We start from the raw sequence: 14,276 nt of genomic DNA, 5'->3' as shown, positions 1-14,276 counted from the left end.
CAGTCAAGCAATGTCTGGATGTCCCAAGTTGCTCATCCATAACCCAGTACCCCTTCTCTCACTGACCAACCAGATAGAATCATAGAATCATAGAGTTGTAAGAGACCACATGGGCCATCTAGTCCAAACCCCTGCCATGCCTTTGGGAAACCCAACAACTTTGCAGAAAATAATGTTAATATCATAAAATTTCAGAGTGCAAGAGGAAGCCATAGATATTATTACAAGCTACTCCCATTTTTCCTAAATGTGTTGGTTAGAAAAATGTCAATCTGGTTTTAATATAATCTCTTGGCGATCAAATTTAGTGAGTCTCCCTCCAAATGATTTATCTACCTCTCAAATCTTTGAAAGATCAGTATCATTAGCATGTCTCTTCTTTTTTCCAGATTGCCATGAAGAGCAATTTCCTTGCACACGTCTGTACTCTGTACGCAAGCCTGTGAAGCAATGCATCAGTTATTTGTGTGTTACCAGGTAAGGGGGAAGAAGTCACTTAGCTTATGGATTCCTTGTGGTTTGTAGTTACTAGGTAAGGGAGAAGAAGTCAACTAACTTGTAGTTTCCTTGTCAAAATGTAGTCTACAGTCACATGATATTGCTTTCAGTTCATTGTTAATTAGCCAATCAACCAGTTACAAACAAAGCTCAAAACATATAACATCTACTCAACAAGTCAACCAATCCTAAACTAGACAAATTAAAACTATAAATTTTACTTTTAGGAGGACAAGTACATCTTAAATCTTGATTGCCATTTTTCATCACTCAGATCAGAAGGGTTTAGCACAGGCATGGGCAAACTCCAGCCCTCCAGGTGTTTTGGACTTCAATTCCCACAATTCCTAACAGCCTACTGATAAATACTTCAGGTTTCATTTACTGAGACTTTTAATTCACACATGAAAAATAGTTTGTCCTTACTTCAGTCCTAGTCTTGTTTGAGCACACAATGTTCCTTGGTTTTTGAAATGAAATCACTTGTTTTAGATGCCTGTACGTTTTAATCCAGTTGTAGAGAAACACATTTTACTCCCTTGTTCCATGGAAAAAATGGAGAAGGGGGTTGCAATGTGTACCCTGAATTAAAACCAGGATAGAATTGGAGGTGAGGGTTTCATAGGCTAAAGCCAGCACTTTGAAGGGTGGGATAGATTACTTAGGCATCCATGTCTGAAAAGAGTGGTGTTACCATTTTTCCTCAAAGCTCAATGTGCTGGTACAGCTGTACCAGGAGCTCTGACTTTATTTTCTTGCTGCAAATGTTTGCAATCATAGGACAGGCCGCCTGTCAATCATCATTAAGTTTGGTTCCGCCCCTTGTTCAGGGCTCTAGGAGGGAAGGAGCCATTTTTAAGTCTGTCTCTCTTAAGGAAGCTAAGCTATAGGACGTAGACCAGCTCGTCCTGTAGAAAAGCTTCATATTTCAAGAACATCCGGGGATACAGAACATCCGAGAAATCAGAAACAGGAATTCCAGGGGAAAAGTCCCATAAGCTCTGGCTGAGAGCTTACAGCCTCTCAGTCTCACAGCTCCTGAGGGAAACAGCCCTAAGTTTCTAAAGACTCAAAGAGAGAACAGCATCACAGATCCACGGAACCGCAGCTGAAACATCTGCAAGCCTTGGCTGGTAAATCCACTCGATACCCAGACGCTTTTGGAATCGGTAGTGGTCCCACATCAGCTAAGCCCATATTGATAGTCAGCCTGGGAGAGGTTATAAGGGGATTTTCTTATGGAGAAAGCACAGTTATCCAAAGCCAATTGCTTGTCCCCTGGGGACATGACTCAAAGGGCCAACAGTTTATTAAGGAAACCTTGAAGTGTTATTTGATTCCTTGAAGATTTATTATTTGTTTGTCAATAAAGACTTTGTTATTTCATTAAAGACTCAATAGGCCATCCTTCTTCAGGAAAATTCCTCAACAACCTCTCTTTAGGTGCCCTGGCTTCCCGCTGGGCATAAAGTATACGTCCTATACAAAGACAATAGTTACAGGCCCAGCGCGTGACAGAACACTCAATGTATGTGCGTATGTGGATATCTGCATATTTGTATATTTCCAACAAATGCACACACATATTTATACAGATTCACCCAGCAAACAGAGAGGTTGTGGGGTTACAGAGAGAAAAGAGAAGGAAAACAGGGTGAGGGAGCTTAGCGTAGGAATTGTATACATGTGATCCAGTGGCAGAGTAGGTAGGTGGTAAGAATGATGGAAACATGATCATAATGGCTGCAGACTTTTTTCAATCCAGCACACATGCAGATATATCTGCATTCATGCTGGATTTAAATTGTGATCATGTGAACTAAAAGAATCTGATATGACCATGGTAGAATTACCCATTTATACCAAGCTGTGTTCAAGGTAGAAGAAATGTGTAGCTTTCAAGACAATTTAAGTTTAAATTAAAATACATGAGTGTGACATTAGGGTAGGAGCTGGGATACAGTTCTTGTGTGGATCTGCCACAGATATGTATGTAACTCCTAAGTGTGTCTTAAGGCTTTGCAACTTTTATAGCAATGAACTTTTCAGAAGTTATTTGCCTATATCTGTTTTAGCTTCTCATGGGTTTGCTTCTGCTGTATGTCTGTCTTTTCCTCACACCACAATTACTTCTGTTGACAGCATCCGCCGGACATACATGATAAATAAGGAGATTTGCTCTCGTATTGTTTGCAAAGAGGATGAAGCCATGCAGGGTGAGTCAATTTATTTATGAATTTGTTTGCCTTATTTGTACCTCGCCCTTTTCACCCCAAAGGGGACTCAGAGTGACTCACATAGAAATTGGCAACAATTTGATGCTATAAAAACATACATCAGCAAATAACTCCATTAAAACCAACCACTAAAAACATATTAAACATTAAAATCAATTTTAAAACCACGTGATCCAATATCATAGTCCAAGACCACTCCAGTTATCATTGCACCATTCTGTATCACATTGCTGCACTGAAATTTTTTATCCAAACACTCGGTGCCACACCCACATCTTCTGTTTTCTCCTGAAGGTCAGGAAGGAGGGAGCAGATCTGATTTCACTAGGGAGGGAGTTCCACAGCCGAGGGGCCACCACTGTGAAGGCCCTCTCTCTTGTCCCCACCAACCTCACCTGCGAAGGAGGTGGGATTGAGAGCAGGGCCTCTTTGGAGGATCTTAACCTCTGAGATGACTTATAGAGGGAGATACATTTGGACAGGTAAGCTGGGGAGAAACTATTTAGGGCTTTATAGGTTAAAGCCAGCCCTGAAGCAGACTGGCAGCCAGTGGAGCTGGGGGGTTGTGTGCTCCCTGTACATTGCTCAAGTTAGGAATCTGGCTGCCGCCTGTTGGACTACTTCAAGCTTCCGAACAGCCTTCAAAGGCAGTCCCATGTAGATTGCGCTGCAGTAATCTATTTGAGATGTAACAACAGTGTGGACTACTGTAGCCAAGTCAGGCTTCCCAAGGTATGAGTGCAACCGGTGCAAGTTTTAATTGTGGAAAAGTTCCCCTGGCCACCACCAAAACCTGGGGTTCCAGGTTCAGCGATGAGTCCAGGGCAACTCCCAAGCTGTGAACCTGTGTCTTCAGGGGGCATGTAACCCCGTCCAGCACAGGATCTAACCCTATACCCTGTTCGGCCTTCCGACTAACAGTACCTCTGTCTTTTCTGGATTCAGTTTCAATTTGTTCACTCTTATCTAGACCATCACAGCCACCAAGCACTAGTTCAGGACCTGAACAGCCTCTTTAGTAGCAGGTGGAAAGGAGTGATATAGTTGGACGTCATCTGTGTACAGATAACATCAAACTCCAAAACTCTGGATGAGCTCTCCCAGCGGCTTCATGTAGATGTTAAACAACAAGGGGGACAATACTGAGCCCTGCAGGACCCCACAGGACAAAGGCTGAGGGACCGAGCAGGTTTCCCCCAGAAACACTTTCTAAGAACGATCCTCCAGGAAGGACCGGAGTCACTGTATAACAGTGCTCCCAAGCCCCATTCCCACAAGGCATCTCAGGAGGATACCATGGTCCACGGTATCAAAGGTCACTGAGAGGTCCAAGAGAACCAACAAGGACACACTCCTCCTGTCAAGTTCCCTACATAGAACATCCACTAAGGCAGGGGTCCTCAAACTTTTAAAGCAGAGGGCCGATCCACAATCCTTCAGATTGTGAAGGGGCCGAATTATCATTTGAAAAAAAAAAAGAAGAACAAATTCCTGTGCACACTGCACATGTCTTATTTGTAGTGAAAAACCCCCAACAAAAATGAAAGAACAATATAATATTTTAAAATGAAAACAATTATAACCAGCATATCAGGATTTCAATGGGAACTGTGGGCCTGCTTCTGGCCAATGAGATAGTCAAGTTAATTAGGATTGTTGTTGTTGTTGTGTGCCTTCAAGTCATTTCAGACTTTGGGTGAGCCTAAGTCTAAAATTCTTTATTTATTCATTTACTACATTTATTCATTACATTTATATCCCGCCCTTCTCACCCCGAAGGGGACTCAGAGCAGCTGTATGTACAGTAGAGTCTCACTTATCCAACGTAAACGGGCCGGCTGAACGTTGGATAAGCGAATATGTTGGATAATAAGGAGAGATTAAGGAAAAGCCTATTAAACATCAAATTAGGTTATGATTTTACAAATTAAGCACCAAAACATCATGTTAGACAACAAAACTGGCAGAAAAAGTAGTTCGATACGCAGTAATGCTATGTAGTAATTACTGTATTTACGAATTTAGCACCAAAATATCACGATGTATTGAAAACATTGACTACAAAAATGCGTTGGATAATCCAGAACGTTGGATAAGCGAGTGTTGGATAAGTGAGACTCTACTGTACATACAATATATTATTAGCATAGCACAATATTAGCATTATATATTACTATATTGAACTATACCACTATACTGTAATATTATATGTAATATAAAACATATAATGGGGGGCCCTGATGGCACAGTGTGTTAAAGCACTGAGCTGCTGAACTTGTGGACCAAAAGGTCCCAGGTTCAAATCCTGGGAGCGGAATGAGCACCTGCTGTTAGCCCCAGCTCCTGCCAACCTAGCTGTTCGAAAACATGCAAATGTGAGTAGATCAATAGGTACCGCTCCGGCGGGAAGTTAATGGTGCTCCATGCAGTCATGCCGGCCACATGACCTTGGAGATCATGGACAACACAAGCTCTTCGGCTTAGAAATGGAGATGAGCACCAACCCCCAGAGTCAGAAAAGACTGGACTTAATGTCAGGGGAAACCTTTTTATAACATATAATTAATATCATTATATGGTATTATTATTAGTATTATATTGTATAACATTATAATATTATTATTAAATATAATTTTATATTATTTAAAATAATATAAAATATTATATTATAAAACTGATGGCGGGGGCCAGGTAAATGACGTTGGAGGGCCGCATCCGGCCCCCGGGTCTTAGTTTGGAGACCCCTGCACTAAGGCGATCAAGACTGTTTCAATTCCATGACCCAGTCTGAAGTCGGGCTTCTTGTAAATATGACAAGAAGGTAGACATGCTGGCTGGGGATTCTGGGAACTGCAGGCCAAAAGGATAACTTTTTCCAAAATAGGCAGAATCCAGAAGGATGTAAGTAGTAGCTAACGCTACACCCTGCATGGCTAGTTTTCATCAGTGAACACTAATTTCAAGACTGTCTTCTGGTTTAAATTTATTTAATAACTTCAGAGGCCAGCCTTTGTTTCACGGCCCTAGTTCCTCATCTATATGGATCCATAATACAAACCTACCTTGAAAGGTTATTATAACTGTTGTGCCACCACAGATCCTTCCCCTATTTTCTACCCCAGTTAGAAAGGTTTGGTCTGCACTGTGTATACAGTTGTTGTGGGAGTGACCCAAAGTTAGCCCTTTTACTTTAACGCATCCCTTTTAAGAGCGCTTCCCAGAGGTGGAGCCAGATCAATCTAAACCCTTGAAGTCAGCCATTTGTGCAAGACTTTTCATTAGTAAGCCTTGGGAGGAGTCAAGATTTGGAACTTTATTATTATTAAATTCTTGTTAAACGTTCATCTGTGCCATCCCAATCTATTCTCAACAAGATTACGACACCCTTCCCATAAACAGTGTGTTGAGAGCATAACAATAACAGTTACAAAGATCATAGATATGAAGAGACCAGTTCATTGCAAAACTTTATGTGGGTAATGATGAGCACATTACTGCAAAATATTGAGAACAGAAAGGCAAATACACTAGTCTCGTGCATTTGTATAAGATTGCTATCACTTTCTGTTTGTTTCATTTGTATGCTCCCGTTTTAGTTTTTGAATGCTGCTCCCAAAAACGGACACCTTTCCGTATGAGCTTTTTTGTCCCGCATCCAAAAAATTTATATTTTTGTCCCATTGGCAGCAATGAGCGGGCTTTCCATGCTCCTCTTCCCCTCAGTTTTAGTGCGGCTTCTGTTTCTCCACCTTGCGCCACTGCTGAGGTCTAGGGCAGACCCATGGTAGGATCCTTGGCACGAGGCTGGAACATGCCACGTTTGCCCTCCATTGCGTTTACCAGAGGCCTTGCTCCACAGCCATGCAGGCCAAAGGCCCTGGTAGGCACTCGCACTGTGGGTGTGGTGTGTAGGCTCAAAGCACATGTCCTTTCAGGCCTGCAGTTGAGTGCCGAGTAAGGAACATTCCTTACTTGGTGCTCAGCTGCAGACCCTGACAGGTGATCGCAGTTTGGGCCTATACACCACACTCGCAGTGCGTATGTGGCGTGTAGGCCCTTTGGGCCTGCATGGTTGCTGAGCAAGGCCCCCAGCAAACACAATGGAGGGCAAGCCCCGGCAAGCCGCCAGCAAATGTAGCGTGTTTTAGCCCTGCGCCAAGGATCCCACTGAGGGTCCGCCCCTAGACCTCAGCAGTGGGGCAAAGTAGCTTTCCCTGAGCACAGTCCCTCTTTTCTCCTCTATAACTATGATTCTGAAAAGCAGGCTTGGAGCCAGTACCCGCTCATGCCTGTTTTTGTGTTGAGTTTATTTTCGTACCGGGACGGGCCTTCCCCTTCCGTGCCTCCAAACAAAAAACCCCAAAATAAACTGATGAAATGGGAGAAACCAATTTCATGCACATGACTAAAATACACCCTTACTTATAAGTATGTGCTGTGTAAAAACATAGCTTACTCTCAAATAATGGAGTAATTGTAATTGTGATACTCTATGGGACATGTATACATTTAAGTGTAATTGTACCTGCAAATCTGCAGAATATGAGTTGGCTTCTGCTTGTTGGCCACAGAAATTTACCGGGTATCGTTGGACAAGTCCCACTCTCCCAGCCTCAGTGGAATGCAACCCCTCTCTTAACAAACCCTGTCAAGAAAAGCCCATTATAGGGTCACCCCCAAGGTTGCTATAAGTTGGAAATTATTTGCAGGCAAGCAGAGCTAGAATAGAATCATAGAATCGTAGAGTTGGAAGAGACCTCATGGGCCATCCAGTCCAACCCCCCGCTAAGAAACAGGAAATCGCATTCAAAGCACCCCCGACATATGGCCATCCAGCCTCTGCTTAAAAGTCTCCAAAGAAGGAGCCTCCACCACAGTCCGGGGCAAAGAGTTTCACTGCCGAACAGCCCTCACAGTGAGGAAGTTCTTCCTGATGTTCAGGTGGAATCTCCTTTCCTGTATTTGAAGCCATTGTTCCGCGTCCTAGTCTGCAGGGCAGCAGAAAACAAGCTTGCTCCCTCCTCCCTATGACTTCCCCTCACATATTTATACATGGCTATCATGTCTCCTCTCAGCCTTCTCTTTTGCAGGCTAAACATGCCCAGCTCTTTAAGCCGCTCCTCATAGGGCTTGTTCTCCAGACCCTTAATCATTTTAGTCGCCCTCCTCTGGATGCTTTCCAGCTTGTCAACATCTCCCTTCAACTGCGGTGCCCAAAATTGGACACAGTATTCCAGGTGTGGTCTGACCAAGGCAGAGTAGAGGGGGAGCATGACTTCCCTGGATCTGGATGCTATACCCCTATTGATGCAGGCCAGAATCCCATTGGCTTTTTTAGCAGCCGCATCACATTGTTGGCTCATGTTTAACTTGTTGTCCACGAGGACTCCAAGGTCTTTTTCACACGTACTGCTGTCAAGCCAGGCGTCCTCCATTCTGTATCTTTGCATTCCATTTTTTCTGCCGAAGTGAAGTATCTTGCATTTGTCCCTGCAAATCTTGCATTTGCTACACACTGAAAATTTGTCTCCTCCTTCTGTCTGTCTGGTTTATCTCCAGATGAGATTTGCCGCCAGATGGCTGGCTTGCCTCCACGCCGCCTTCGTCGGTCTGGTCATCCCCAAGGGCCACTTTGCCGACGGAAGCAACAGCAGAAGGCTCTTGATGCCCAGTGAGCAAGAATTTCTAGAGAAGACTACAAGGAGGAGGACCCACCGAATAGTTCCACTGCTGACAACCCAACATAAGTTTGCCTTCTTCTCATAACCTCATGTGTTGGGAGGCGCTCCATTTCAAAAAGCTTCCTTGCTTGCATCTCACTGGTGGCACCTGATGTCACCTTTGAGATGGGATGCTAGCATTGTCCTGTGCTTCCGCTTCTACATCATGCTTGCCTCAGGGCTGCTTGTATAAGCACTCTTCTCACACTTACCTTAACATATACATGCATATCTCTATACACAACTAGAGGCCCATGCCTGATCTACCCCAGTACTTGGTTTCCACTGCCAATTCTAGAGCCAATTTGCCTACAGCCAGTAAATGGCACACTCACACACACTTCCAGTCCAAACTGTGTAGAGCTGACAATCTACAACACTTATTTTGAAGACTCAAATAGTTATCAATCACAAGAAGCATCCACTTAATAAATCTGTTTAAGACAGATGCTCCACAGAAATGTCAAATGAGACCGATCTCCTGAGAGGGGACTGAAGAGGCTGACATCAAGGTCAGATTCCATTTGCATGTGGAGAATGAGCTCTGTTTTTGGTGCTCTGTATGGGTTGCTCACAGTGCATGCTAAGGTCCTGTATACCTCTTCACAGATTCATTAAATATGATCTCCAGTGATTCCCTGTCTAAGGCATTAATAATGACCATCATATACTTCTTTTGGTGCATGAGAAGAAAACTCCTAATTCTGTATCTGAGTAAGCAGAAACTGAATTTTTGAAAATTATATATATATTTTATTTTGTTTGCAGAAAAAACTACCACACACTACAGATACATGAATTTGCCTATTAAACATCTATCACTATTACTAAAGTAATAAAAATAACTAGCATTTAATACTAATACAGTAGAGTCTCACTTATCCAAGCTAAACGGGCTGGCAGAAGCTTGGATGAGCAAATATCTTGGATAATAAGGAGGGATTAAGGAAAAGCCTATTAAACATCAAATTAGGTTATGATTTTACAAATTAAGCACCAGAATTTCATATTATACAACAAATTTGACAGAAAAAGTAGTTCAATACGCAGTAATGTTATGTTGTAATTATTGTATTTATGAATTTAGCACCAAAATATCATGATATATTGAAAACATTGACTACAAAAATGGCTTGGATTATCCAAAGGCTTGGATAAGTGAGATTCTACTGTAGTTAACTATTCTACTGCCCAATCCCAAAAAGACTCAGAAAAGTTGATTTCCATTCTTCAATCTGAAGTTCAAAATCTATGAAATTCTTAAGTCTTAAACATAGGAACTACTTTTCTTTGGGAACAAAAAATATTTCCATGTACTGTATACCAATCTTTGAGTTCTGGAAGCCAAGTAAACAGAAATACCATTGATACTGACAACTATGCTGAAAACGCAGATTTTTTTTCGTGTCAGGAGCGACTTGAGAAACTGCAAGTCACTTCTTGTGTGAGAGAATTGGTTGTCTGCAAGGACGTTGCCCAGGGGACGTCCGGATGTTTTGATGTTTTTATTATCCTTTGTGGGAGGCTTCTCTCATGTCCCCGCATGGAGCTGGAGCTGATAGAGGGGCTCAGCCACACTTTCCCTGGGTTGGATTCGAACCTGCAGCCTTCAGGTCAGCAACCCAACCTTCAAGTCACAAGGCTTTAACCCACTGCGCCACTAGGGGCTCCTTGCAAACTCAGATAAGAAGTAGGCATTAGGTACAACTTAAACCAGATTGCAGTTACTGATGTTTTGTCGTGGTCCAATCATTGTATCAGACAGTTGCAGTGGCAACTTTAAACTAAACTAAAAATGGAAGTAAGTAAGTAAAGTAGTAAGTAAGTAAAACTTTATTTATATACCACCCTCTCTTCCCGAAGGGACTCAGGGCGGTTTACAAACATAAAAACAGCAACATACATTATATAAGCAACACAATACACACATTATTAAGCAAAATTAAAGACCTATACAACATAGTGCAAATACCAGAGGCTTTAAGAATATTTGCAGTTTTTCTTGTCCTTGATGACAAAAGGTATGCTACCGTAAGACATCAAGATATCTCACGAGAAAATGCAATTCAGGACTTTATTGTCAAAATGTGTTTGCAGAAGTAAATTGGGCTTTATACCCCAATTTGCTAAAATCCAACACTTTGCACAGAAGTTGTTTACCTCAAAATATAATTTTCTGTCTTAAAATTGGGTGTTTTTGCAAAAAAAATAAATAAATGCATAGGTCCCTGAAGTTTCATAGGTCCCAACCCAGACTTTAAATCTTAATCAGCAAGGGAAATAGTTTCAAAATTAGTTGTCTTTATATGCAAGAATAAAATAAATGAAGAATGATATCTGTAGGAGATACAGATTTCAGGAATAATGCAATCTGGACTTTTCTTTCCTCAGTGATGGCACAGCCTGCCAATGCTAACTAATGCTAAAGGCATTTTGTGACTTGATGTCCTTGATGGATTATTTTGTTGCAAGAAAAAGGAGAGGGAAAAAAAATGTAAAGTTGCAAATGGAAGAGAATATGTTTTATGTAGGGTTACTACAGAAGACAAGCCTTAGCTGGAAGTATCCCTAGCGGTTGGGTACCATAACAAATGCACTGTAGCTGGAAATAGACAGTAGTTTGCCAAAGCGCTGAAGGGGGTGTCATAGCATTTTCACTGCTGACATTCCCAGTCACTGACTGTGTTCCTTGATTTTTGACCAGATTAAAAAAGAAGAATAAGTTGGTCTGATAAGCAACACAAACAATAGGTTACCATGCACAATGTTGATTTTATCACAAGAACACTAAGGCTGCATTACCTGAATCAAGGCTGTAGGTACATCCAGTTCTGTGATTACTGTTCTGATTCTTAGGCTGTGGGTCATTTCCTACATCCCAACACCTTGCTACCATTTTAACCACAGACTAAATGTTGGGCCTTCAAAGATCTGTCACTACATAGTGGCCCCTCCCTACTTTCAGATGTTGGAGGGTGGGGGAAACCCAATTGTTGTTCCAAGCCATAATGTATCTCAAAGGGAAGCTTTCCATTTATTTCTCTGGAGTCTTAGAATTTCCTTTGCAAAAGCTCTTCTCCTCTCTCAGACATTAAACATGTTCAGCACAGTAGTTTTTGCAATATTTAATTTATAACCCAGGCACCTGTGTTTTGCTTGATGGTTTCTTACTTTTCCTCTCCCTTTCCAAATCCCTATCTAATATGCATCAAAACTGATCCATCCCGCCACCTGGTCCTAGCTAAATCTGTATATGCTACTTTGCATTCATTTGTCAACAATAGCAAGCACCTGAACAATAGTAAAAAGAATTTCTGTATGGTTGTTGTATATCTTTCGGGCTGTGTGGCCATGTTCCAGAAGTATTCTCTTCTGACGTTTCTCCCACATCTATGGCAGGCATCCTCAGAGGTTGTGAGGTATGAAAAAACTAAGCAAGGAATGTTTATATATATCTGTGGGGAAGTCCAGGAGTGTGGGAAGAACTCTTGTCAGTTGGAGGATAGTGTAAATGTTCCAATTAATCATCCTAATTTGCATTGAATGGCTACACCTACTAGCTACTTTCTACCTGAGGGCATTCTTCGTTAGCTGCCCCTGGTTCCCATGTCTCAGAGTGTTGCTTCTTATTTACTGTTCTGATTTTTGAGTTTTTTAATACTGGTAGCCAGATTTTGTTCATTTTCATGGTTTCTTCCTTTCTGTTGAAGTTGTCCACATGTTTACACTATCCTCCAACTGACAAGAGTTCTTCCCACACCCCTGGACTTCCCCACAGATATATATAAACATTCCTTGCTTAGTTTTTTCATACCTCACAACCTCTGAGGATGCCTGCCATAGATATGGGTGAAACATCAGGAGAGAAATACTTCTGGAACATGGCCACACAGCCCGAAAGACATACAACAACCCTGTGATCCCGGCCATGAAAGCCTTCGACAACACAATTTCTGTATGCATAGAACAACTCTGTAGACTATTTGAATCCAGTTGTCCAATTTGAACTGCTTGGAATAGAGGGCACTGGGTTGGGATTTGTGTGAAGGGCACTCAGTCTTATTCAGAATGTAGAAGTGTGTTAAGAATTTGCTAATATAAGTTAATGGATGAAATTTTGATGTCTGTAGTGTAGCTGGATCTCACTCTTATTAGGATGTTTCTTTCCACTGGTTAGCTTCATGACAAATAGGAGCATTACAGGAGGATTATAAATCCATGTTCACATCACAGCTCACATAAGGGAATTCTCTTGGCTTGTACTGTGCGGACATTTATGCTCGCAGTTTTACACAGGTTGAATGGCTTAAGCACAAGGGTAATAGATCATACATGATATGGCCTGCTCAGCCTGTAATTTTACAATATTCCATGAAGAAGTGGGGCACGTGGAATGTATTTACAGGGAAGAATCCTCTCTTAAAAAGTGAAGGTGTTATTAAGGAGGTTAATAAGTTCAGACAAAACAGGTATAGCAATCTTAGCACTTGACTGAAAGTATACAGCGTTCCCTCGCTACTTCGCGGTTTACTTTTCTCTCCCTCGCTGTTTCGCGGGTTTTCAATTAATATTAATGTACACATTTATTGTGGTATTTCGCTGTTTTGTAGGTTTTTGCAGTGTGCAAATGGTTTTGGAAGAGGGGGAAGAGAGAAATAAAGGGAGAAGGGGGGAGGGGAGGCGAGGGTTGGAAATAAAAAAAGGGTTATTTAGCTTCCATTTTTTCTCTCTGCTGGTGTACTGTATATTGTAACTGCTAAAATAAAGTACAGACTGCATTGTAGTAAGTGGTATGTGGTTTGCTCTCATCCACACATAGAATAAATATAGTGTCCCTTCTTCGCAGATTTTCACTTATCACTTATCCCGCGATAAGTGAGGGAACACTGTAAATAGTTTCTACTGAAAACTATTGTTTGAGGTATCATCAGGTGATAGGGAATGTATATATTTTTAACAGCTCATACAAACATTCATATCAGTTCTAGTTGCTATAGTCTGTAAATGATGAACATTTATACATGAAGCAGCCTGTGGTACTATACGGTGGCATTTTTTTAAATAAGCAACAACATCTGTTTCCTTTTCTTAGCCTTCAGCAGCAGCACTGATGGACAGAAATTATGCAGCTGAAGCGTTTTCTGTCACATTAGTCTCTTTCAAACTACACATTTGTAGAACTACAATTCCACTTTAGTTGTCCAGTGTGAAAGAAACACAATACCTGTGTGTCCCTCTATAGAAGCATATGGGCAATTTTTACAAATCTTTTGTTTCCAGGGCACTTGCAGCTGGATAAAGGTTCCCAGTAAACCTATAATGGCTTAGAGAAGAGATCATTTGATAGTCTTTCCCCAAAATAGGTTTATGCAGCTCTCCAAGGTTTCCTGCAGGTACTCAATACTGCCTCTCTTATCAGAGATATTTCTATAACAATTTTAAATCCGCTCCAAATGCTAAATATAGAATCAAATGTAAACACATATGAATGCATTCCATATTTACTGTACAACATATAGATGTATAGAACTCCCATCCACATGTTCTGTGAAAATGCCAGATATTCCTCATGCAGCTTTACTGTCTTACTTTATGCAGGGTTGTGGAATGGAGTTCCTAGAAAAAATATTACATGGATAAACTATATATATATATATATATATATATATATATATAGGAATATATGCATATGTATATTAAAAGACTGACTAAGTTTCTATTACTCTGTGCATATTTTGGTCTGTATCTCTCTCTTCCGTCTGGATCTGCATTTGTATTTATGAGATTGAGAATACAGAAAATAATTTCTTTCCTTCTTTGA

At 41.3% G+C, this 14,276-nt stretch overlaps 1 protein-coding gene across 1 annotated transcript in view; it reads left to right on the top strand.

Annotated features, from left to right (window-relative positions):
- mfap5 (microfibril associated protein 5) overlaps positions 1–13,238 on the top strand; it is a 29,152-nt gene extending 15,914 nt beyond the window's left edge. Inside the window, exons 6-8 of the mRNA XM_003216793.4 lie at positions 390–477; positions 2,641–2,714; positions 8,295–13,238. Of these exons, the coding sequence (XP_003216841.1) occupies positions 390–477; positions 2,641–2,714; positions 8,295–8,410 (278 nt within the window). The 3' untranslated portion in view covers positions 8,411–13,238. The remainder of the gene's footprint in view (positions 1–389; positions 478–2,640; positions 2,715–8,294) is intronic.
- Positions 13,239–14,276: the final 1,038 nt, after the last annotated feature.

Source organism: Anolis carolinensis, chromosome 2 (assembly GCF_035594765.1).
Source record: "Anolis carolinensis isolate JA03-04 chromosome 2, rAnoCar3.1.pri, whole genome shotgun sequence".
NCBI lineage: Eukaryota > Metazoa > Chordata > Lepidosauria > Squamata > Dactyloidae > Anolis > Anolis carolinensis.
This window is presented reverse-complemented; position numbering and strand designations above follow the sequence as displayed.